Genomic DNA, 26,913 nt, shown 5'->3' with positions numbered 1-26,913 from the left:
ATAGACTTGTTGGAATGCACTGCATTGGCTTCAGGTTTGGAACCTGTGAGCAACAACCTTGATCAGCATTTCTACGGTATGGAGATCACAGCTTCCAGCAAAGCTCCTAAGCCTGGGCCCTGGGTTCCAGCTGCAAGACCTGGAATATGAGTATCTCCATCAAAAATAGCATAAACCACCAAGAGCAGACTCTGTAGTAGCAATAGGGCAGCCTGAATTGAGGAGAAAAAGCTTCTCTTCACAGAATCCCAGGATGCGTCAGGCTGGAAGGGACCAGTTCAGCATCCCAGAGGACAGGGCACAGGATTGTGTCCAGATGGCTTTGGAATCTCTCCAGTGAAGGAGACTCTACATCCTTTCTTGGCAGCAAGTACCAGTAAGAGAAACTGAGTGTGTCCTTTTAACAGGTAAATTAAACTCTTGTTCTGCACGGGGACTGAGAGGCTGGAGAAGAACTAAAGGTGAAAAATCTTTTCAAGCTTTGCTCGAAACGAGAGGGCATTAATCTTAAACTGCAAGGTGGGAGGCTTAGGCTGGACACAAGGGAAAATTTTTCACACACTGAAACGGGCTGCCCAGGGAGATGGAATCACTGTCCCTGCAGGTTTTTAAGGAAAGGCTGGACGTGGCACTGCTTGACACGGTGATCTTTGGTCACAGGACGAACTCGATGATCTCAGAGGACTTTCCCAACCTAAACGCCTCTGTGACGCTGTGAAAAGTGAAGTTCCGTGCCGCTGTCCGTGCCCGGCTCCCGCCCCGCTCCCGCCCCGGTCCGAAGTGCGCGCCCGCTCCTCTGCCCGCCGCCGTCACGCGCGCGCCCGCGTGACCGCCGCGCACGCTGCCCGGCACGTGCGCCCGGGCGGGGCCGCGCCCGCCGCGGGTTGGGCGGGAGGGGGAGTGGGCGGGGCCAGCGCCGGCGGCCGTGCTGCCATTGGCCGGGGCCCGGCCCGAGCTCCGCCCCCCCGCACGCGGCCCTGCCTCCCCTCAGGAATGGCCGCCCCTCAGGCGGGCGGGGCCGCGGCTGCTCCGGCGGAATCGCGGGGTGAATCGGGTTGGAAAAGCTCTCTGTGATCGAACAGGACCGCGTCAATCGGACCATGGCACCCAGTGCCACCTCCAGCCTTTCCTCAAACACCTCCAGGGACGGTGATTTCACCGTTCCAATGTATGATCACCCTTTCTGTGAACAAATTCTTCCTTACTCTGCACTGTTGCAATTTCGCTTTATTGTGTGCAGTTTTGGTCACTGCAATGTAGGAGAGAGATTAAGCTGCTAGAGAGTGTCCAAAGGAGGGACGTGGAGATGTTGAGGGAGCAGCTGAGGACACTTGATCTGTTCACCTGGAGAAGAGCAGACCGAGGTCAGAGCCCACAGCAGTTCTACAGCCTCTCCCCACCCTCAAGGCAACAATTTCTTCCTCATATCCAATCTAATCCTCCTCTCTGTTAGTGTGAAACCATTCCCCCTTGTCCTGTCACTCCAGGCCCTGTGAACAGTCTCCCTCCATCTTTCCTGTGGCCTCTTGTACTTTTATTTTTATTTGGTGGTGGCACCTGCTGGACAGAACAGCAAGACCAAAAGATAACACAGCCCCCTGAGAGGAGAAACTGAGGCTCCAGCCCTGATGTGCTGCATGTTAATGCATTTTGTGTTGTAAACTCACTGGAATAAAAACAGATCTTCATGGGAGCAGAGCTAGGAGCTGGCACTGTGCTTTCCTCTTCCCCAAGTGCAGATTCTAATCAAACAGGCTAAAGCTATTTCTCAGTAAGTAACTGCTTAGCAAAATAGGGCAAGATCCACCAGAGGAACAGTGCACACATCTCTGAGAGCAGCTTTTGGCACAGGCAGCAGGAGATGCAGAGCTGAACCTCCTGGGAGGAAGACATTCAATCCCAATCACCTACTGAGAGGTAAATACTCTAGTCCTGGACCATGACTCAAAGACAGGGCTGCTTCTCTTCCAGTGTTTTGAGTGAGGAGTGGTGCCCTCTGTTGTTCCAGAGAGAAGCTGCTCGGAGTTAGGGAATTGAAACCACGAATGTGAGGTGGCTTTGTTTTTTTTCTCCAGTGCTGCAGACTCTTACAAATGCTGTGGTTTGGACACAGGGTCTGTCATGCAGAATGCACTGCCATCAGGACTTTATTTTCCAGAGTAAAGTGAAAAATTAAATGTGTAGAGGCATGTGGACCAACATGATTAGGAAAAAAAATGCTTAAACATTAGAAAAGTGTGTAGAATAAGCAAGAATTATGTAATAGCTGCTACAAAGGTAATTGAAGGGTATGGGAATGTGTGTGAACAAGGTTCAGAGTTAAGGCTGTGTCCTCTTTGACATCTGTTTTCTGAGAGAGAAAGAGCTACTTTTGCTTATCAAGTTGCTATCATTAGATAATATTCCCTGTGTGTCTGCAATGGAAAATGTGTTTGTGTGAACCTGGGTTGCATGAGTTCCTGCTCCTTGGTACAGCAGAGTTGTGTTTGGAGTGCACTCTGCAGAGTGCAGAAACAAGAACATAAAGATACATCCATATCTGCAAAACATGAAGTGGCTTTGAAAAATGCCTAACTGGTCACAGGGCTAATTCTGGTGTTGTAAACGATGAGGTAAGTGCAGTTATTTAAAGCGACCTTTGAGAGCAATCTGTGTGCCATGTCCCGGGAGCCAGCCATGGGAAGCACGCTCCCATCAGTGTCCTGCCAGGCCCAGGAGGCATTTCCAGGACTCCAGCTGTTTGCTAGGATTGCTGAACATGCAGAGTCTGCAATACCTGTTTTAAAAGTACACAGTAATGTCACAGGCATGCTTGAGTTTAGTAGCCCCAGGGCAGTGCATTCAAGGAGTAGAGGGCAATTCAGCTGCCTGGCAGAGCCAGTGGAAGGTACTGCATGTCCCTGAGTTTTGTTTCCACAGACATCACCACGTGTACCTTCAGGAACAAAGCTGCCTGGGCTGGGGCAGCACGGTGGTTCAGGGCTACCCTAGCACTTGCCTGGTGGATACAGTAACATCACAGAATCCCAGAATGGCCTGGATTGGAAAGGACCTTAAAGATCAGCAGGTCCCAAACCACTGCCATGGGCAGGGACACCTGCCACTATCCCAGGTTGCCTGGCCTTGGGCAGCCACAGCTTCTCTGGGAAATCTGTGTCAGGGCCTCAGCATCCTCACAGGGATCAATTTCTTCCTCATATCCAATCTAACCTCCCCACCCCCCCCCCTGTCACTTTGGAGCCATTCCCCCTTGTCCTGTCACTCCAGGCCCTTGTCAAGAATCTCTCTCCATCTTTCCTGTGGGCTCCCTTCAGGCACTCAGTGGCCACAATGAGATCAAACCATTTTTATTTGTACAAGCCTGTGAAGAGGGATCTCCTCCTTTCCCCAGATGTTCCTGATGCACCCACACAGCAGTGCCTTTGGGATGCAAGCCTGACTCCTTGACTGAAGGCACCTCCACAGCACAGGAGAATCTTGTGAGCTTCTGGCTGACAAGAGAAGCAATAATATAATAATGAGACAGAGTTACCTGAAGAAGAAACCACAACAGACTCAAATCATGCAAGGAGCTGAACTTCTGCATATACTGAAACCAGCATGCTAAAATCAACCATAAATGAAAATAATGATTTTTTAAAGTTTTAAGTTTGAAACAGATTAATCAATTAGATCTCAAAGGTAAAATCTTTATTGGTCATACCTAGTGCAGCACTTGCTAAAGGAGAGAGTAAATCTCACCTCCTTTGAAGTGCTCTCATTATTCAGTTTAGAAGGGATATAAATTCTCTGCTCTCAGGGAGGTTTAACCTCTGACTGAAGGGTTAGGGAAGGGCTCCTCTGCAAGCAGGTTATTTTAGTAATGCCACACCAAGGCTAGTTCACCAGTAAGCTGCATGTGCCCAGTCAGCTCTTCCTAAAGAGCTTGAGGCAGAATGTTAGGCCAGGTGGCCCCAGCCTGACTGAACCATTGCAGGACAACTCTGTGTTGGTCAGAACAAATTACCCATGTGCAAAAGTCAGTACATGGAGATGAAGGGCTTGTACTCCTTCTGGGAAACTCTGCACATCCCTGGACTTAATTTTCCCAAGCTGACAAAAGGGATAATGACATCTAATGAATTGACTACATACACATATATATGTGTGTGCATGTTTAAAACCTGTATGATTTGGATCATTGTTATAGTAACATAAAGTAGTTTTTTCCTTGGGAATTTTAGGCTGTGTTCTGGCACTGAACAAAGATGTTAAGGTACTCACACTGCCCATGCTCCTGCTTTTTGTAGTTGCTCACAACACAAATTATGTGCTTGTCCTGTGTGACTGCACCCCAAGGCCATTCTTCCTACTAAAGGAGGGAGATATTCCTAGAAGTATGTGCCTCCTGCTGTAAAGTTCCTCTGTGTACAAAGGTAACAGCAAGAACTTTATCGAGCAGGACATGAGATAAGGTACTGCAGACTGATTATTAATTGCCCTGTCAGATGCCAGCAGCTGCACTAATTATTATTGAAATGCACTCAGATGGCAACATCTTTAAATGATCTTTGACCTCAGAACTGAGCAGCAGGGACTCTCTGTGCTCAGACATGCTGAAGGGTGCTCATTCTAGGCAAGACTCTGGTATAAGTGCAGCTGAGGTGCTTGTTAGTTAATCAAATTTATTTGGAGCATGCAGAAAACACTTTGGAGTTAGCAAACAACGAAAAAAATGCACCTTCTATAATTCTAAATCTTGTGTTCTTGATCTCTTCAGTCACTAATACCAAAGGGTACTCGGGTACCAATGGAAAATTGTGAGATGGCAGCCTGTCATGGTGCATTACTGGTAACAGGCACATTGCTAAACATCCTAATTCTTGTGGAAACACTGGAACATTTAGGGCCACCAAGCAAATCTCAGCCTGTTCAGTCAATTATTTCTATTGATTAGGTACAACACACTCCCAAGCAGCACTTGCAAAAGGATTCAGGCTGCCTCTGTTAATAGCAGCACTCTACAAGAACAGAAAAAAGAGCAAAAGTTGAATTTAGGTTTTATTTCTTTGTTTGCTTTTCCTTTTTAGCCCTTTAGAAAAAGAACTCTACTTAAAGCTAAAGAAGAAATCACCTTCAGCTCCCCTCACCACACCTGCATCTTCCTCTCACTGCAAGGTAAAGCTGAGTGACTTTTTGTCACCCTCTTGGTAGGATATAAAAATTCACGTCATGCTGCAGTATCTGGATGGCACAGCCAAGTTGAGGACCATGCTGTGCTCAGTACTATTCACCAAACAAACAGGAATCGAGACGCTGCTCCCCACGGGGCGTGCCGCACATGCAGACAAAGTCAAAGGGGATGAGGCAGTATTATCTCAGGCTTACAGCTGGGGGACTCCAATCCACAGGGATTATAGTAGCTTGCCCAAGGTCACACGTAGGAAATCTGTGGCAGAGCTGGGAAATGAAATAACTTCCCAGGCACAGGACAGTATCTACAGTGGAATATTTCAACCATTTCAGCATCTGTACAGGTTTCAGGAACTTCCAGGCCGGCTCACAAATAGCAGGAATGGCATCATTTGTGCATCAGTTACACTGACACTGTGAATAAGACACGCCTCTTTGTAAGTATCACTGTCCTTTTGGAAAGAACACGTTTGAAGTTGGAATGTTGGGTGCTTTAGACGATTCCCTACCACGGGCTATGTATTCCTAGAAAACCTGCTTCCCATCGCAGTGTGGCTGCTGCGTGTACTGCTGCCCTCTCGTGTGGGCCTGCTGGGAACTGCAGCACTGCCACACTTGAGGAGACACGATTATCTGGTGCCTGCCCCTGGCATAACCTTTCACCCCAGCCCTACAGCCAATGCACATTGTTCCCTTTCTCATTTGCTCTGTCACTGTCTCCCTCCACACTCGTTTTGTGCGTGACACCAGCAATATGACAATGGAAAACCCAGGTCACAGTCTTGGCAGCCACGCTGCAGATCTGCCAGGTCAAGGAAACGCTTAAGACAATGTTGTAGCAACAAAACGTTGTCAAAGGTCAGCTGGCACTCTGGGGTTTCCCTTCAGTCTGCCACGAGGGCCAGTTCCACCTCATAGATCAAAGTTCACCTCAGGCTTATTTGGACTGCTAAAGCCAAATCATCTGTTCTGGGCACGTAACATTTCATGAACAGCAGTTTGATACACACAATAAAAACTGTGACAGGCAGTAATTTAGGAGAAGCTCCACAGGCAACCACAAAGAAATTCCAGTTATTTCCCACTTAAAGGCTGGCCTGAATTTCATTATAGCAACAGCTTCTGATGGCACTTCTGTGATACCATGTCACTGGCTCCAAAGTTGCATGATTCACTTTCCATCACACTGGCACTGGAAGGGACTTCAGGTCAAACACAAATCAGGTTAAAGCTGTTTTACTTGGTCTACATGTCACTCCCTTCCTGCCATCACCCTCCCCCTTTTTTTTTTTTTTGGTTATTTTTTGTTCCTGTTTTAACCAGAAGTCCTCCTTTTAAAAATACCTAGGCAGGTAATTACTGGCACTCAATTGTGTTGCATTGGATAAGGTGGGTTTTTAAGCACATTTTCCATAAGCCCAGCTGGAGTTCTTCTGAATACTTCTTCTTCAAACTTTTGCTCATTAAAAATAAATCATAGAAAACTTTTCTTCCCTGCAACTTGACCCAGGATCGAATATTCAATATTTTATGCTGCATATTCCTAATAAGTCTTCCAATTACCAACTATCTTCTTCCTTTTTCAGAGAGGTAGAATGAGACAAAGCATGTAGCTGAAACAATAAGCACAGTCTGGTGTAGTGGTATTTCACCTCCATCAGCTTCCAGATGCCTGAACAGAAGTGTGATGACACTCCCTCACTCTTCCAGAGATCCCTGTAACCTTTCCACAGCCAAAGATTCAGATCCAAAAGGCCTCTAGAAATCAAACTTCAGACGGCATGGGGGAGAAGCTCCAGGGCTGCCTGTGTGCCACCAAGGAGGGAGGCACACACAGAGCCACCAGAAGTGGCATGAGGACACTGGCAGTGCCTGAGTTGCTCAGGGAAGTTTATCAGCTCTGATTGCATCAGCTCCTTGTCGCACTAGCAAATGCCAAACAGGCTCTTTCCAGTCAGCCCTGGACAGCACACAGAACTCACTGCAAAGGATGGGAAAAAAAGTATACAGCATACCCACCTGGAAAAAAGGACAAAATAGACCAATTGAGATTGTTTCCATCCACTGTTTCTGGAGCAAGTTAATGATGAAGTAGTGTCTGACCCAGAAAATACTCATTAACACCAGCTACAATATCAAAGGTAGCAAATACATCATTTTCAAGCAAGGCAATAATGGGGACCATTGCTCATTGTGCCCTACTTCAGACACCAGACATCTTAGTTGAAACAATCATTAAAAATTTGGATTATAAAGGAATACTACCTAGCTGACACAGACATGATGGACAGAAAAATTCAGTACGGCTTCTGAACAAAATGGATCATTGATCTGGTCTGGTTTTGCAACTCATTAGTGGTCGTTACAGGGAGCTAGTTAGTGCTGCAGCAGCAGCCACATACAAATACACCCCTTTGTTCTTTAAAGGCAAAGCAAAAGATCAGAACCATCAGCTGTAGCCCAGGCTCTGCTGAGCACACCTTAGTTAGCACCAAAGCCAGCCAGCTGACCAGCACAGGAGCAGGAAAGGGCACCTTTCAGAGCACAGGGCCTCCACAACTTCCACAGCCTTGACAACAACAGTGCCACGTGCTAGGGCTTCAGTGCAGTTCACAGCATTGTCCTACTGCCAGTCAACAGTGCCACTACTGTTAGCTCACTTCTCCTCAGTCTAATGAGATTAGGCTCCAGTTAGCTTAGGAAAATCCATCTATTTGGATATTAGACTAAGGACTGCATTTGGGTGGCTTAAATCACAAGTCTCCAGCTGTATCAAGTTCCCAGCCTTGATTAACTCAAATGATCTCAAGCAAGCTTCACACCCTCTCTGGTCTCAGCACAGTAACTACACCTGAATCTGGCCTAAAAGGCCTTCTGCTCCTTGTTCAAAGATTAATTTCTTTCTGCTGCCTGAAGCATCAGGGCACCCTGAATTTGTTGTGGGAAGAATCTGCATATGCAGTTCTTCTCCCTGATCACCTCCAAGTGAACCTCTGCCTCTTTCCTTTAAGTTAAGACTTTCCATGAGTCACTGACCAATTCTGCCATTTTGGGGTTTCTGTTAATTTTAATAACAGTTCCTCAGCTGAAAACAAACTCCTCTTCCCTCTTGCAGTGTCTGGGCTTTATCTGATTGAGATTACAGCACACTTAAAGGAACTCTCATCTGCCATAGAGGCCCCACACCAACCAGCTGTGTGTCCCACACCCCAGGGAAATTACCATTTAGGAGAGCTCCTGGGGCCTAATGCTCAACACAGGGCCATTTCTGGAATTGTTTCAGCTGGGCACACCAACCTTGGCCTTGGCCCAGCGTTCTCTGACAGAGTCCCAGCAGCTCTGTCGTGAGATGTGCGCGACATGAACGGTGCAATCCCAGCAAACCATGAACTGTAAAGACCCAAAGTTTCAGAGGGGAATTTATTGTATGGGAGCATATCCAATATTTTTTGTCAACCATTCATGAGAATAATAAAAAATAGAAGCTTTTTAAATGACAAAAAATATAGTTACATATAATACAGATTTTCATCTTGCATTGAAGTGGAGAAGTAATAAAATGCTCACTCGTGTTTTCAGTTTGTGTTGCTTCCCTAGGTTAAAGCATCAGCAACTCAAGTGTTCCAGTCAGAACCCCTAGTTAGCAGTTTCATGGGATGATGGTGAGGGTGAATGCTCCCAGCATTCTGACACACTTCACAATTACAGCAGGCACACTTGATCCATTTCAAAACTACTAAAATTTTCAGAGGTACCAGCTACACTTGAGGCATCCTTGCTGCAACTGAAAGGGTTTTGCATCAGAACAGTTTTTTAGGTCCCAGTCAGAAACACATCTGTGGAACACTCAAGAATGTCCTAAATCCAATATGGTTCAAAGGGCTCTGAGTTGATCCTCTGTGACCCCCCTGTTCTGCCCTCACAAGCACCACACATGGGCACAAAGCTCTAACCAGTACTTGGTCACATGTGTAAAGTGCTTGCAAGACCACAAAGGATTTAGCATTCTTCAGCACTCCACTCAGAAACCTAAAGGCATTCACTGCTTGCATACATTGGTATTTACTACACACACTTAGACGCAGCCCCCTATATTATTGCAATAATTCTTTGCTGGTATAACAGCTGACACACCAAGTTTCACTTACTTAGTTTTCTACAAACATAGAAAAAAAACACCTGAAGAGAGCTAGAACAGCTTTCAATCAGTCACTATATTGGCATTGAAAGCTTTATTTTGAAAACTTTAAGCAGCAATACTGAATAAATAGACAGAATGATTGTTTTGTCATCTCCATACAACTGATGGCCTTCATCCAAAACATTAAAATACTGTAGCAAATAGAATAAACATGCACATTTCAATGTTCTAAAAAAAACAAAAATTAAAAAAACCAAACAAACAAAAAAACAAAATAAAGAAAAAAACAAACCAAAAAAGGACGTGTAATATAAAAGCAACACTTTGACACTTTTTTAAATACAGTACAGACCATTAGAGACTATTTTCTGGAAAAAAATATCTGAATACAGTTTCATTATTTACATGTGTCATTAAGGCCCAATTCACTCAAGTTAATGCACATCAGGAATTTATATGCTTCAAGGTAACTCACGAAAATTACAAGATCAATGTTTCTTTGATCATACTCATATGATCCCAGTTCATTAAAATAATGCAATACTCTTCATGCTAAAAACAAGGCAATTACTGCCCCAAGAGGAGATTTTTATTTCACTAAAGGATCTTTTCCCTCTTACCTCATATGTTTGCATATTGCTAATGCTAGTAGTGGTAGTTCTCTTTCTCCAGAACTTCCTCTGAACTTGCCAGGGTTTAGAAAAGCAAGCCATCTCAAAGCTAACATACCATTTCCAGAAGCAATTCAGGCACTTGGGAACCTGAGTCCCACTGAAAGATACTGGGAGCCAACTTTTCAGAGTGGGACTTGGTTTCTCCCTTGCTCAGGCGTTCAGACTGTTCACCTTAGCCTTTACCTAGTGGCTTTTCAGATGGTTCATCCCCCTCTTTTCCCCATACAACATAGCATCTCCAGCAAAAAATAAACTGTATCCTCATGGATCAGAGAGGTAACACAGTTAATCTCCATTAGTAATAAATTACAGGAGTTCTCCATATAAATTCCCTGTGCACTGGAAAATAGTGCTTGTGTATTCAACTATTTAACGCAAGCAAAAAACCCCGATTTTATCATGCTGCCCAGTAAATAATATGGCACTTGTTAAAATTAGTATGTGTAGCTTCCTTTCTGCTAATGCCCCAGGAGGTTTGAAACACTTCTGAAAATGGACTTTTTGTACAGTTGTAAAGAAAGAGTGAGTTTCTGCAGTTGATCAGAAGCAAAATTCTAAACGCCGTAGTGTGAGGAATTTTTCTAACTGTTACATATGGGTCAATTCACATTTAATGCAAGGGCATGCCATTTCTTTTTGGTTTATTTACAGAGAGGGTGAAAATGCTACAGAACTTCAGCCTGGGTGAAATTCAATAAGCAAGTGGAGTATGGTGGGGGCAGGGGAATTTGTCAGTGTGTCACAACTGGCAGGTCTGGATACCAGAGCCTCTCCTTGGCCACAGGAGTGGCTGAAGCTGCAAACGTTTTTCAGATCACCTTGACATGTGCCAAAGCCCTGGCAAGGAGGGGTCACTCAGGGGTGCTGCAGTGGTCACTCCTGAGCCAGCTCCAGGCTGGCCCCTGTGTCCAACAGCTGCTCCTTTTTAACTCAAATGGCAAATTCTTTCCTTGATTCTATGACAAAGGTGTAACTCGAGCCCTCCAAAGCTACTCTTACTCTTCCTTTCAATCCTTTTCCTCCTCCCTCCGTCTTACAGAATAACCTGGCAGAGAAGGAGAGCAGGTTTTATGATGCAAGAGCCCAATTCAGCTCAAACTGACATCTGTGGGAGATGGACCAGTCACAGAATATGACAAAATCATTAGCTGGACTAAATATGCTGATCTGCCTTAAAAATACTTCATCTCAGGACAAGACTGTTTCCCCACACCCCCATGCAGCATAATTTGGGCCAGACTTTGCAAGGTGCTGAGTGCCTCAGTTCTCTAACATCAAGAGGTGCTGAAGATGCAAGATATCCACTGGAGAGGGCCATTTCATTTCTGTAAATTGAAACCAGAATGTAAGGCATATATGCTCAAGTACCTTGGACAGATATTGTCCCCAAACTATACTTTACACTTTATATATATATATGTACACACATTCTTTCTTTTCTTTTTTTTTTTTAATACAAAGTTATGGCCACAGTAAACATGAGCACAGAATTGTGATAAACTAACAGTAAAATGGGTGAGCACTGCAAAGGTTCCTCAGGTAGGAATATTTCATTTTCCAGTTTGCTCACAAGGGAAGATGGAAAGAAAAAAAAAGACCCGATAAAAAAAAGAAAAAAAAAGACCCGATAAGTTAAACAGTAAAAATTCATAGTTCATTTGGAAAGGTCCATTATATATTCACAGCCTTATCTGTTGCTGTTAGTCTAAATACAGCAGCATTTTTAGAATATATGATGCCATTAATAAGTGGAAAGGAAAAAAAATGGTATTAAACACTCAAGAATCCTTCATCTTCTGCTATATCTTTTAAAACTTCCATTTGTCTGGAAACTCCTTTTTTAGAAAAGGAGACTTAAATTAACATTTATCTGCACATCAGTGAATCAACACAAGAGGATGCTAGGAGTTAAGTATTTTTCTGTGGTTAAAAGCTTTGGAGTTTCCTAGCAGTGGTAAAATCCTGACCCTGCCAAGGAGCCCAAGTCTGCAGCACTGCAGTGAGGGTACAGTGTCCCCTTGTGCCCAGGAGATCTCCAAGATGGGGATGATGCTGTGAGTTGCTGTTAGAACAAGAAATCCAAACCAGGGAAGTCCCATCCCTTCCTAACTCATCCATGAGGCCAGCCCCACACGTTTACAATGTGTCCCACTGATGCCAGTTCCCTTCTCCACAAACCTGGTGTCCCCTGCAGCAATCTTTCTTCAAGGCCTGCAACACACAAACTGTTTGGGAGTGGCTGTTTTCTGCAGGAACCCCTTTTTATCTGATTCTTTCTTAGCTTTGACTGCATTAGAGCAACATCAAGATGTGATAACGTTCTCTTTTCATCTGTTTTGTGAAAAATGACCACCAAATGAGTGAATTTTCTGCTTGGAAGCTTTACATTCTCTCAGTGACTGTCTTTTAAAGGGACCAAGTGTCTCCACCAGGGAGTTGAATGAAATCCTGGCCTCACTCCTATCAATAAGAACACTGCTATGGACTTCATGGAATTCTGCCAGGTTTCTTCCCTTCACAAAAGTTGAGTGGATTCTGGAAGGCTAGAAGTGGATACTCATTTGTGTTGTGTCTTTCTTCCCCTCCAACAGCAAGATTTGTTACAAAACAAGAACACTGTAATGGCTAGTGGAAAAAATGAAGTACAAAATCACACACAGTGAAAGCCTCCTACTCTCTTTTGGTAAGATATATGAAGACAACTTCTTACATTGTTCTTTTTTCAAAAAGGCATATACAATGTGGCAAAATATTTCAAATATACATTCTATATAATAAAATATCATCTAACTAGTGCATCCTCAATCATATGCTGGAAATATCTTTACCAAGCCAAGGTTTAAAATTCATAAATCTTTTGAACACTAGGTGCTTCATTCAAGGCAGATACAACAGCAAGTAAATCCCACAAGCTCATTTTTCAAGCCTTAAAAGGTAGCAATGGATGGAACATGACATGATGACCCACAACAGAAATGAACAAAGTTAGTGGTGAGAAACCACTGCAATGGTTCAGCACCCCTCAGAACTCTGCATTGCAGGTTGCTGTACTTGATCAGATGGGGGATATTGGTACACACAAATCAAAGTCACCTCATCAGACTGACACACAGCCATTCGTGATAATTCACAAGTTAAAAATAAAAATATAAAAGGTCAACATTCACAGGTCCATTGATTAAAGGGAATAAATTAAACCTCAGATAAGTTGCATACATGGTTTCCTTCACCCTCAGTCTTCCATTCATGCCTATACAAGCAACAATACTTTCCCAAACACTTCTGAAGTGGCAAAAACAATGACGGTTTTTGCACTTAAGCTGTGTTGACAGCAAGGTCATCCTTGCCAATTATGAATCGAGACAATTCCTGTCTCTTTAGCATCAGTGCACAGGGTATGGCTCCAAGTGGTGTTGGAGGAAGAAGAAAAAATAACACCGTGGTGTAACTAAAAACCAAAACAAGACAAACTTCTCCCATTCGTCATTGGCAGAGTAAAATAAAGTGTATCTTGTCCAGGGTACCTTGCTAGGTCCTCTCTAGAAGAGGAATGTACTGTCATACATAAATGCCCTCCGGGTTAAAACCAGATGACAGTGGGTTCTGTAGGATCCGAAGGTTACTGGGGAGTTGCCTCGATGAGCCAGGGCGCTTCAGTGACCCAGACTGAAAGGCTGGCTCTGCATGAGAAAAAAGGCAATTAGAAAAGTCATCAGCAGGGGTGCACCTCTCCTCATCATCAATGCAATACAAAAAAACTAATTCCACATGTAACAAACTACTCAAGTGCCTGGCTAGGAAGTGAGGAGATCTAAGGTGCACACTTCCTACTCATTTCAAAATAGAGTGAAACCCATGAAGAAGTATTACCCTCCCTCGAGAAACATGTACACAGACACATTATATGGTGGTGTGCAGAAACAGCTTGAACCTGTAACATAACTCCAAGTTTCAGCTTCCTGCCCACTTAAGAGTTTATACAAGAGTTTATACAAGTGCTGCATTTGAAGGCCTAATTGCCTTTTCCTCCCTCCCCACCCCTTTGTCCTTCCAGTGCCTTTTGGTTATAAACTTTTCTGAGCGAGGGATAGACCCAGCAGAGGAGAATGCCGAGACAAAGAGCCCCTTGGAGGCAGAGTGCAGGAAAAAGCACAGGACCGTGCTGGTGCCGCAGCTCTGACACATTCAAAACGCTGCTGTGGTTCTGCCCAGGAAATCCTGGATCCAGATGTGGGCACGTGCCGGCTGCACTGATCCCACCGGGGGCAGAGTCAATTGGCACCCGCTGGAACAGCCATCTGTGCAGGACTTCTGCACGGCTGCCAGCCCAGCTGGATTGGCTCCTATTCCCGAGCAGCTGCTGTCTGGGATTTCTTGGGATCCAGACACATTCCTTTTGCTGCTTTGACAACACCCCCACCAGAAGAGGAAGAACCCAGCCGAACAGCAATGTCAGATGCACAGTCACGTTCCGTGCTGGCAGCCAGCCACGGCGGCCACTCTGGAAAGCTGCAGGCTTAATGCGTTGCTGATGGGACAAATGCATGCCCGGGCACAGTGGGAGAGAAGTTCTCCACGCAGTGCTCTTTATTTAGAGCCTGCTAAACCCTTGGAATGAAAAGAAGCGCTCGACAATGCGCTCTCGTAGTGTTTTGCTAATGTCTTTGCTAAGGGAGCATTCACTCCACCTAAGAGTGCCAGCATTAAGCAGCAGTAAAGGCACTGCCCACCCTTCTCCTTTCCTCCCTCCATCCCAAAGTATTCCGAGCTGTACCTCTCTCGAGCTCCACATGTGGGGCTTCCACCTCCACGGGGTCTGCCGGCAGCACCGTCACCTTGGTTCCCGTTTGCTGGATGAACTGCTGCAGGTTCACCTGGCGCAGCTCCTTGGTCAATTGCTCCAGTTCTTGTTCCCTGTCCTGCCAGGAAACAGAAAACATCTGCTGAGCAAATAAAGAAGCATTTCATGACCATATTTACAGTTGGGCAACTAATGCTTCTCCTTTTGATGAGAAAGCCTCCAATTTTTTAAGCTCAAATGCCAATTGAAGAGTTGAAAGGTATTTTAACCTTGTAATTTAAAAAGCAAGTCAACACTCACTAGCACTTAACTAGAATCACAGAATCAATTTGGTTGGAAAAGTCCTTAGAGATCACTAAGTCCAACCCATGATCCAAATTGGGGTTTTCTTAATGTATTTTATTTGTATATTGCTTCTTGGATGACAAGCAGCTGTTTCTCATACCACCTGAGAAAAACTTTGTCATGTCAGCAAATAAAGGTAATAGTGTGAATGTTGAAAAAATAATCAACTGAGCAGCAGTCTGGCACCAAGTCTTACTTCTTGAAGTGTCCAGCATGGCTTGGATAGCTCATTTAATTATTCTGATCTTAAAAGAAGTAAAATTATTTTCTCTTCTTGTCCTTTGCATTTTCTATTTAAACTTTTTTGGCCAGAACCTTCTTACTCTGCAAGGGTTTTGTGCATTGAAGCCAAAGCCTGGCTGGTTCCCCACCCCTTCAAAGCACAGATGATCATTTAGGATCTCTGTATTTCTGTCATGATATGCAAAATTTACAGCTCTCAGAGATCTTACAGTCTTAGACTATTATTATTCCTACACACAGAGGCTGAGCTGCTTAAGCAGATATCATTAACTTAGGGTAGGCAATAAAATATTTGTCTATTTCCTCCTTCCCAAAACTCCATAATGCAGAGTTCAAGTTTATTTTCTTGTGGACTTACAGATTTGTGCACCTTTAGGTTTAGAACAAGATTGGAAGATCTGAATTGGATGGCAACTTTCCCAAGAAAACCTAGACTATGAAAAGAACCAAGCCAGAAGAAATTTGAACTCCATCAAAGCCTCAGTAAATGTCACTGAGGATAAACAAAACATATAAAGAAGACTTGAAACTTTCCATCAGTGTAAATCCTTAAGAATAGCATGTCTGGAAACTTAGCATAGATAAACATGGCCAAAACTGTTTACAGTTTTCAAGCATTTTATTTTGGATGAAAAGATTACTCCCCCCCCCCCCCCCATCTAGTAAAAACAGCTCATACTGACATGGTTCTAAGCCAAGAGTAAGGATACAAAATCCCTTTACATATCCACAGTGGAATCACCTTAATGCCACTGCAGGGCTGCAGAATGTACAGAAGGTATCTGAATCCTGGGAATCAGCAAGAACCACAACTCCAACTGATGTGTGGTGCCTTAGGATTATTTATGTGGCACATAAAAATCCCAGGAGCTCCAATCTTTCCTTCACCTCATCCAGCTAGCAGCTGGAGTTCCTTTATTCTTTCATGCTCTATCACATTACAGGTGATATCATTAACTTTAGCAAGAGAACAGGGACTGGATTCTCTTTTGACACATGTGCCACAAATGACTGAGTTAGAGAAGATAAAAATGTGAACACCAGTGAGTCAGCCAGGAAAGGAGAGATGCTATTCTTTAAAACTAAAGCTCTGTAAGGTTGCAGGTACTTTACTTTGGCTCAGTACCTTTCCAGGTGCTGCTTTTGGACTGTTCTTTGTAATTCATCTCTTTTGGTGGCAGACAAACCTAGCAAAGATCAGAAGTTTATCCTCAGAAAAGGCTATGATGGTGCAAATTACTGCTTTTTTTTCTTAGACAGTTTGAATCAGCAAGTTCAACACAGGTAATAAAAACCTGTCTGCTCTTAAAAAAAAAAAAAACAACCCTACAAACTGAAATGTGATTTGAAAATGAAAGCAATATATTCTGCCTTTTGCCCTGATTCACTTTGTAAACTCCTTGTGTTGTCTTTCATGAGCTTCAGATTTGTCTAAGAGAAATCAGTCAGAGTTTTTGACTTTCTCTAGCTATGGATAAAAAGACAGTCTTACCTGTAATCGCTTGGTAGCTTGGCCCAAGGACCTTTCTACTGCTTTAATGCCATTTTCCAATCTCAGACTCTGCTGGCCCTGAATATCAATTTCTCCCTTCACCTTCTCGATCTTTTCCTTGACCTCTTCTTCATTCACTTGGGACTCTTGAACTTCCCGCTGCAGCTTCTCCGCTTCAAGGCCACTCTCCATGTTGTGGATCTGAGACACGTAGTCCTTGAGCTTGCTCTCGCACTCCAGGATCCTCTGCCTCATCTCCTGCAGCTGCTCCATCAGCTGCTTTTCATTCTCCTGTTCGATCTGCAGCTCGTTCTCCCAGAACTCTTCCTCTTCTATCTCCACTTCGTTCCGTTTGATCTTCTGCTCCAGTTTGAGGATTTCCTCTTCCAGGCTGGCGTTGTACTTTTGCTCCCAGTAGCGGATCTCGGCTTCGTTGGACTCCAGCTGCTTCTCGATGCTCTGAAGCTTCTCCGTCTGCAGGTGGATCAGCTTCTTCAACTCGTCCGCTGTCGTTTTACAGTTGTTGAGCACCTTTTGCTTGAACTCGGATTCCTTGCTCTTCCCGAAGATGTCCATCAGCCCCTTGGCGCCGCCGGTGAAGGTGAGGGATTTCCTTTTGGGCTCCCTCCTCTTCATGGCCTTGTCCCCGGGCGGCCTCAGCTTGGCCAGGGGCGGCAAGCTCTGCCGGTACAGAGTCCTCTCGGGGATGCGCGCCACGCTGTCCGACGTGGGCCGCTCGCTCAGGGAGGGCCCGGTGCGCCGCAGGATCAGCTGCACGTCGCTGGCGTACTGTCCCCACTTGTTGAGGGACACGATGGGGTTCTCGTGCGGCGCCAGGTGCCGCTCCGTGTCCCGCCACTTCTCGATCAGCGTGTAGCGCCCGGTGCGCCCTGCAAGGGAGCACAGCGTCAGCGCGGCCGCCAGGGGGCGCCACCGCTCCGCCCGTGAGGGCGGCCCCGGGCACGGGGGGACAGCAGCGGGACAGGACCGGGACACGAGGAAACAGCGCCGGGACACGGGGGAATAGCGCCTGGACAGGACCGGGACACGAGGAAACAGCGCCGGGACAGGACCGGGACACGGGGGGACAGCAGCGGGACACGGGGGAATAGCGCCTGGACAGGACCGGGACACGAGGAAACAGCGCCGGGACAGGACCGGGACACGGGGGGACAGCGCCGGGACACGGGGGGACAGCGCCGGGACAGCGCCGTCCCGGCCCGCACACGCTGTCTCAGCGCACCGTCCCTGTCGCAGCACACGCTGTCTCACTCGCGGTGCCCGCACATCACCGAGTTCGCCTCTAAACCCACGCAGGGCAGCAGTGAAGAAGGATGGACACCGTGAGAACCGGCGGAACTGCCGGCAGGTCGGGAGGGACTGAGATTGGCAGAAGCGCACAATGGTTTGGGTTGGAATGGACCTAAAGATCATCCAGTTCCAACCCCCTGCCATGGACAGGGACACCTTCCACTATCCCAAGCTGCTCAGAGCCCATCCAGCCTGGCCTTGGACACTGCCAGGGATGGAGCAGCCACAGCTGCTCTGGGTAACTGTGCAGTGCCTCAGCACTGTCACAGGGAAGAATAAAGCAAGTGACCCAGCAGCCTTGGTAATCACCACATAAATACACCCAATGTGAAAAAAGCAAGAAGAGAAGTCCCAGATCTTTCATACAGCCATGCAGAAATACCAAATGCAGAGGCAGTGTATTTGCTGTTAAACTTCATCATCTGTAACGGCAGCTTCCACATCTCCACTGGGGTAACCCAGCCTTCAGGAAGGAGCTCGAGTCCTTTTGTAAGTATTGAGAATTTTTCTGAGCACTCTGCTGACAATACAACTTATGCTCATGGTTTTATTTGTGTTCTTATCCAATGCACTTAAATTCAGTTCAGCAGCCTTCCTCCTCCAACACCCCTTATGGGGTATTTTTCTAAGCACTCTCACTACTCTGAAATACAGCAGTCTCCCACTCCAGAAGAGTTTCCCCTATCAAACTAACCTCACTTAAAAGCCACAACATTAGTTACAAGAAGAAGGGAAAGATCAACTGCTTTTAAAGCATTTGATGCTAATGAATTTCTGAACAGCTCCACAATTGCCATTAACCTTAAAAACATCATTAGCTTCTTTAATACATTACCTACATTCATTTTCATGATAAATGATCAGCACATAAAAGCCTGACATACCTGTCATACAGAGGGGAGGAGTTGGAAGAAATGTAGTTATCAGTGGTAATGCATTCAATGTGTTCTTTTAGCTTACACTGTCTGCCCAATCATTACACTTTTCTCACACAAAAATATCCTAATCTCAGGCTGGAGATCTGCCCCTCATCTCCAATCACAACACTCACATGAACTCCTCACTTCTGATTTGTATGAAACAAGCTGCACTGTGCTGATGAACACACCATGCACCCCTCTAAAAATCAGACAGTGACTTCTAAAGAGCTTCCCAAGCTACAGCTACTGCATTGGAAATGTTCTCTGCTCTCACTTTCTCACAATTAGCTCCCAAAGCAAAGAATAAGAACAAAAATTGTCTGCATAGGCACTGCCTGGAGAGCAGGTGGCTTTGGCTCGTGCTCATCCCAGAGGGATTGGCTGACCCAGAGACCAAAATGTCCATGTTCAATTCCAAGTTAGGAGTGAGGGCTGAAAGATTTGGCTGATGCAAGTCAGCAAAACAAGGCAGGCAGCATGAGAACAGCAATCCACCACCCCAAATGCTGTATAAAGAAATGACTCAGGGTAGGGACTAGGAAAAAAAGTGGAGAAATCTCCCAAACCTATCAGCATACTAACATGCTTAGACAACACTCTCAGAAACAGATTTAAGGCATATTCTAATAAAGATCTATAAAATCTAAAAAAAAATGTCTATAAGGCATATGGTACAAATTGAGAGATTTTTGCTAACTCACAATATTGCCAATTGATCCATGTAGATTTATAGTTTGTAGTAGGCATTGGTGTTGTCATAGGAAAAACAAACCTAATACTGTTTGCCATAACATACTAACAATAAATCCTGGAGAAGAAAAATTTAGTAAAAACATACCCCAGGACAAAGGCTGCACTTCACCGCTCTGTTTTGTTCATCTTAGAAGCTTCCAGCTTGTAATCATGGTTGTGCTGCTAATGTTCATGTTGTGTCAGAAACAGCCAAGTTCAAAGAAGTCCTGAAATTGCCAACTGGAGTAGGTACCACTAGGGGAGTGAGCAGAGTGCAGTTCCTATTCACTCTGCTATTAAATTCATTACTCAAAAGAAATGTAACAGGAGACAAAAGGAAAAAAAGGAAAAGAAAAAGGAGGGGGGAGGAGAATAAGGCTCTAACAACCTTGACCAAAGGTGAATTAAAGAATTAAGCACAGACTTGCCAAGAACTATTTTCATCTTAGCTTAGGGTTCCAAATCAACACACAGCCCTAAATAATGAACTCAGCACTCAAGATCCACATAAAAGCAAGTGTTTTGTAGAAGTAATACTTGCACAGTTCAACAACCACACCTGGAGCTCAGGACTGCTCTGAAACAAAGCTGTTCTCTTCAGAGATCATTACCCAGCTCTAGTGCTCAGCCTGTGCATGACGCAGATTAACAATACCCAGACAACCACAACTGTGATGTTTGCCTGCATTAGAGGGGATTAATTCACAAATGAAAGGGTGAATGAGTTAATTCACAACTAATGACAGAGTATTTCAGAACACAGGCGTCCCTGCAGCAAACTGCTGGTTTTGATGTGCAGCCACCACTGAGAAGGAGAAAGCAGCTTGCCCAGGTTGTTGACAAGGAGCAGTTCCCATGCCTGCATGCTGCTTCTTGCCCTGTGTGTTGTCCACAAGCTTCTGGACACCAAAAGCACCTGGCAGAACACAGTCCACCTTCATTCATGCAACCTTATTATTTTAAAAATTAAGTTACAGAGGCATTCAGGTAATGGCCATGTAGCAGCAATGTATGGCATTCCTTAAATTACAGTGTGTTTCTCCCAGCTGAATACTGTGTTGAATCCTACCCAGAATTTTGTAGTTTCTCCAGGGAAGAGTCAGTGAACTGGTCAGTGGTGAATCCCCCTACAACTTTTGAAATAAGACTTGTCTTCAACTGCAACTAGAACATACTGAACTTATTTTTTTTTTTTAATACTTCTATCAAAGCCTTGTATTGATGGGAATGGTAGAGAAAACCATACAGAAAGGCCCAAGAAAGCATAAGCAGTGCTGTGTTCTACAGTTTTCTCTTCAGAAAACAGGAATTCAAGGGCTGGAGAAAGCACATACCCTGTTTCAGGTCCCCCTAGGTCACAGGCAGCAGGGAAAAGGAGTTCTGCTCCATTCTGCTGAGACCCCCCTGCAGGGCTGCACCCAACCTGGGCCAGCACAGGAAGGACAGGGAGCTGCTGGAGCCAGGGGACACCAAGGGATCAGAGAGATGGAGCAGCTCTGCTGGAAGGAAAGGCTGAGGGAACTGGGATTGTTCAGCCTGGACAGGAGAAGGTTTTGGGGTGACCTCATGGTGACCTTTCAGTGACTGAAGGAAGCCACAGGAAAGATGGAAAAGGGACTCTTTACAGGGGCCTGGAGTGACAGGACAAGAGGCAATGGCTTCACACTGACAGAGCAGGTTTAGATTGGATATTGGGAAGAAATTGTTCCCTGTGAGGGTGCTGAGGCCCTGGCACAGTTTGCCCAGAGCAGCTGTGGCTGCCCCATCCCTGGCAGTGTCCCAGGCCTGGCTGGATGGGGCTCTGAGCAACTGGGATAGTGGAAGGTGACCCTGCCCATGGCAGGGGGTTGGGCTGGGATGATATTCAGGGTCCCTTTCAACTCGGGCTACTCTGTGTTTATTTACATAGTCCCTAGAATGGGGAGACCCTGCATGTACCATATGGTATTACCATCTCAATCACCAAGAACTTGTATCTGTTTTGCAGAGAAAAAATGACAAGCAATAACAGTAGATAAATATTTACATCCCTAAAGCACACTGCATCTGCACAAAGGGCAGTGTCAAGGTTAAGTTTCCATCTACAGCTCCCTAAAACCACAAACTTATCACAGGTTCTATTAAAACAGGCACACCTTCAAAGGAATAATTTATTTCAAAATTGAGAGACATCAGAAAAGGAAATATATGGACTCCAGAATGCTGATGTTCCAACAGCCTGCAGTTAGCTGTCATGAATAGTTTGAACCTGGATTTCCTGTGACATTAAGTGTCAAACTGCACTCAGTGTCTTGGATCTGGCTCTGCTGCACAGCCAAACTCTGGACCCAAGTGCCCGTGCCATGTGCCCAACCACTGTAGTATTAGCTTGGGATTGATGTAATTTGCTAATTTAAACACAGATTCCATCACAATGAACAGTGATTAAACTAATGAAATATAGGTACAAGGTAATGAACATTTTTTTAGACTCTCAAGAGGCAGATTTTTAAATTATACTCCATGAAGGTAGAAGAACAACATTACTCACTTTAAGCTCCTCTATATGCTTTAATGTTTGCAGCTGACACAGTAGACAGAGCAACCATTTCTGCTGCCAAAAGTAAAAATGAAACTCCAAAGGAAAGCAGCAGTAGCAACACTTTTGGCAGGACTGTAACCTCAGAGGTCATCATTCCCTTTTTCGGGGCAGAAATGATTCATCCCATTACTCCCACCCAAAAATCCATCATTCTCTACAAGCAAAGCATTTCAGGCACTACTTTTTTTTTTTTTTTTTTTTTTTCCCTCCTTTTTTTTCTATGTAGGTAGCATTATACACTCTGTAAAAAAAAAAAAAAAAAAGTATCTGTGTCTTATCTTTTCCATCAGGCTACAAATGTTCATGCCAAGCACCAAGCAAGATCCATCTTTCCATTAAGTGTCTCCCATGCTTCAAAGCCAGGACTTACAGCACTGAGTCAGTGCAAGCAGGTGACTCACTGCCCTGGTCTCACATCTGTTCCAGGAAAAGTGGTGGGATGAATGGTCTTAAACATGAGGGTACCTTCCCTTCCCTAGAAAAGGGGTTTGGGTTGAGCAGGAGCAGGTCTTTGTCACCAGAGGTGATACAATCACTTAGGCTGGAAAAAACCCCCAAGATCACTGAGCCCAAGCTGTGCCCAATGCCCACCTTGCCACCCAGCCCAGAGTGCCACATCCAGTCATCCCCTGGACACCTCCAGGGATGGGGACTCCATACCTCCCTGAGCAGCCTCCTCCAATGCTTAATAACCTTTTCCATTAAGAAATTCCTGCTGATGTCCAAACTGACCCTTCTCTGGCACAGCTTGAGGCCATTCCCTCTTGTCCTTTCCCTTGTTCCCTGGGAGTAGAGCTCGACTTCCCCTGGCTGCCCCTCCTGTCAGGTTGTTGTGCAGAGCCAGAAGGTCCCTCCTGAGCCCCACCCCAGCTCCTTCAGCCACTCCTCTCAAACCCTTCCACGCAGTCTTGCTCCTCTTTCCCTGAGACCACCAGGATGCACTCAGTGCCAGGGAAGTTCCCTGGTAAGAACATTTCCAACTCCCATTTTCCCCAAGGGTCCCCTCACCTCTGCTGCACAGCAGCTGTGCCAAGAGTCTGCCCTACAAGATGGCACTCTGGACAGCCTTGGAAAACAAAGGCAAAAATGAAAATCTGCACCTATGACAGAAGTTTTAAGACAGCCACATAAAAAGGGAAGTTGCACTAGTCTCAGTCCTGAGCTGAATCTGAATGAGCACCCCAGACCCATCACAGTACATAAAAATAAACACAGTCACCTGTCTGCACACAGGTCTCCATGGACCTGCCAACACTTGGCTCAAGCCAAACCCACACTGCTCAGAGCACTGAAAAATGCACACCCTCCACAATGTGGATACAGCTTTCTGACCCACTTGGTTTCCCAGAGACAGCCTTCCAGCCCTGGACTGTCTTCCATAAACAAGGCAATGCAAAGAAAAAGTAATTGCATGTGAGTAAAATCTTATCAGAACTCTCAATACGTGGAATACGTGGGTGAAAATGCTCTGCCTTACCAAAGGGACAACACCATTAACTCCTGAATTTTTAACAGCACTGACAGAAAAGTAATTGCTGGTAATTTTAATCAACCCAGGATGATTTGAATGCAGTATCTTTGAAATGTGAAGCTAACATGTCATTCATTATGTGATACTTAAGTTAACATTCTTAGAAATTAAAAAAAAAAATACAATTTTTGCTACCTGAGAACTCATTAAATACCCAATATTAAGAGGGAAAAAAAAAACCCCAACTCTTCAAAATGGAGGTTACAGTTTGCATTACTCAGATTTCTTAACTCATGCTATATTTTGCAACCACAGGTAAGAAATACAATAGAAAATAATGAGTGAGAGGAGGAGTCCAGTCCTAGGAAGAAATACCCACAGAGATATACAGGCTCCATTGAAGGTCTGCTAAGTTCCCCAGGCACAGCCATCTCTCCATGTCTTTACCAGGACTGAACCCATAGTTCCTCACTACTATCCTTGCTCTCAAACAAGGGTAATCAGGAGTTTATCACAACCTGACAGAACAAAGCTCTCAGTCATCACTTCAAACTTCCAACTGCCTTTTGTCCAAGCACTCCGAGGTACTTATTTTAGAGATCTGTCCTAAATAGGTGAAACAATAGGGAAGTTTGGCTCAAGTCACACAGCAACATGTGGCAAAGCACATCCAGTAGCCCAGGTCCCTCTCAGTGAGGTTATTGTCACCAGATTTCTGAACCAGAAAGTTTATATAATCACACCATGGAATCACCACAAAGTGCAGATTTCTTGAACTTCTTATCCCTCTTAATGTCACTATTTGAAGTGACAGACAGTGAAATGTTAGGATTGAAAAAAAAAATTCTAAGCAGATCCTTAGGAGGGACACCTTCCACTATCCCAGGCTGCTCAGAGCCCTATCCAGCCTGGCCTTGGACACTGCCAGGGATGGGGCAGCCACAGCTGCTCTGGGCAAGCTGTGCCAGGGCCTCACCAGCAGGGAAGAATTTCTTCCTGATATCCAATCTAAACCTGCTCTGTCAGTTTAAAACCATTCCCCCTTGTCCTGTCACTATGAAGTTTTGTAAAAGAAGTGGTTTGATCTTTTCAGATACAACTCTGGCTAAACCTTACAATGCTCTAACACAAATTTGAGATAGCACTGACATTTTACTAAATAATTTCCATTTATCTTTGAGGAAAAATATTTGACTGGAATAATTTTTAACAAAAGAACCCTGATGACTGCATTTGTTTAATTTTAAAAAGAGCCACCTGTACTTCTTGTTCAGTGAAGTGCCACTCATTCTCCAGCCAGAAGCACCAAAATCGACAGCACCATTTAAATCAAGTCTGCCAATTTAATTATTTGCCATGGAAAATTACAAAGAGGAGGGCAGAAGGTTTCTTTTGGTATGAAATTCCAGCTTCATGTCTCTCAACTGAAATGTTCTCTTTCTAGGAAACAAGCATGTCATTCTGAATAGAAGAGATGCCTTCTAGGCTCCAGGGGTAAAAGAAATCACAACAAATGCAATAAAAATCCTCATGAGGGCTGCAAGTGGGAGAGCAGCACTTGGAAGGAACAGGACAAGTGTACTTGTGACTGCACTATTTGTCACCATGTTCCTTTGAAAGATTTTTGATTTTTCAGGTTGGAATAGAAAACAATGAGTAAAAGCCAATTTAAAAAATTCTGTAGTTAACCTAGATTTACCTAAACAATAATCTAAAATGAAGAGCTCACTTTTTTTAGGATATGCCTCCTTTTCCCCTCACTATTACAATGATTTATTGAGAGGAGTCACTTATGCTCACACACATTCAAAATAGACATTTGGCTGGATTAATCAAGCATCTCATCACACACAAAGTTTAAAAGTATCAACAACTCTGTTTTAATTTTCTTTCAGTTGTCAAAATGATCAAGAGAAATCAAAATGACCAAGCAATGTTTATATGAAGCCATTCTGGTTTTCACATTATGCACAGAAAACTTATTGGAGAATGTACTGTCAAATGCACATTTTTAAAAAAGAGAAGGATGAATCTTGGAAAAGCTCATCTCTCCTGGCAAAAATATTTTTAAAAGAAAACTCATGGTTCTCTATTTAAACAGTGTGCTGTGGTGCATTTTTTGTTTTGGTGAGGGCTTTGTTTCTCATGATGAAACAATCACTTCTCTTATTTGTATTAAAAAGACAAATCTTCCTAGTCACTTGCAAAGAGCTTGAGTTAAAAAGAAAATAAAGCAGACCTAGATAAAACTCATAAAAGGTAGTATCAAGTGTTCAAGATCCCAGTGAGAGATGATTTCACTCTCTGGAAACTTGTAACTGAATAGTTTTATGTCTGTCTTGAACAGAATTCCAATGACCCACCCTCCAGCTAAGGCAATTCCAAGTTACAGATACAGACAATTTTAGTATCCAAAGTTACAGCCAACCAATATTATTCTCTCTTGTATTTAACAAATTACATACACATTTTAAAAAATAAGTTCTGTTGGGGCACCAAAGGAAACAACTCTCCTTTTTTTTTGTTTTAGAATGAGGGGGTATTTGAGATTGAGATTTATCTTCAATCCAAACAAATTTTAAAAGAAGAAATAAAACCCCCACAGCCAACCAAAAAACCCCCAAAATTCCTACTTTGGGTAGTCATTTCCTGTTCTGCAGTGATCAAGAGATGGGCAGCAGGGGAAAGGGAAGGAGCTCACAGTGCAAGAATAGGTAACATAAATTTATTTATCAGGAGTACAGCCCAAGAGAGACTTTTTACTGGAAGAGCTCCAATTCTTAAGGAATCAAACAGCATTAGCCAGGCAAGTTAAATGACAGAATGCCATGGCCAAAGGATTAGACATTGGATATGGGACAGAACCTCTTACAAAGGCTCATAGCCCAGTATAACTTAATTTTTTTTAAATGCCAAAATAGCCCTAGAACATTAAAAAAACAAAACAAAAACAAACCCAAACAAACAAACAAAGAAACTTTTGTATCCTGATGTTGTTACTGAATTTTCATGACATGGGGGAAGAGTTGG

General features: G+C 44.4%; 1 protein-coding gene across 4 annotated transcripts in view; it reads right to left on the bottom strand.

Moving 5' to 3' along the window:
• Positions 1-3,331: 3,331 nt before the first annotated feature.
• Positions 3,332-26,913, bottom strand: part of RASSF8 (Ras association domain family member 8) — a 77,149-nt gene continuing 53,567 nt past the window's right edge. Inside the window, exons 4-8 of one of the 4 annotated variants that reach the window (XR_013774044.1) lie at positions 16,869-17,758; positions 16,503-16,563; positions 14,762-14,906; positions 13,512-13,667; positions 3,332-3,491 (exon numbers count right to left, since the gene is read on the bottom strand). Coding sequence is in view for 2 of the 4 variants with exons in the window: in XM_079304247.1 (XP_079160373.1) it covers positions 13,607-13,667; positions 14,762-14,906; positions 16,503-16,563; positions 16,869-17,758 (1,157 nt within the window). In the remaining 2 variants the exon portion in view is untranslated. Of the gene's footprint in view, positions 3,492-10,572; positions 13,668-14,761; positions 14,907-16,502; positions 16,564-16,868; positions 17,759-26,913 lie in introns of those variants that run through there. The other 3 variants (XR_013774045.1, XM_079304247.1, XM_079304246.1) reach the window with 3 other exon arrangements.

This window comes from Erithacus rubecula (genome assembly GCF_903797595.1).
Source record: "Erithacus rubecula genome assembly, chromosome: 4".
Lineage (NCBI taxonomy): Eukaryota > Metazoa > Chordata > Aves > Passeriformes > Muscicapidae > Erithacus > Erithacus rubecula.
This window is presented reverse-complemented; position numbering and strand designations above follow the sequence as displayed.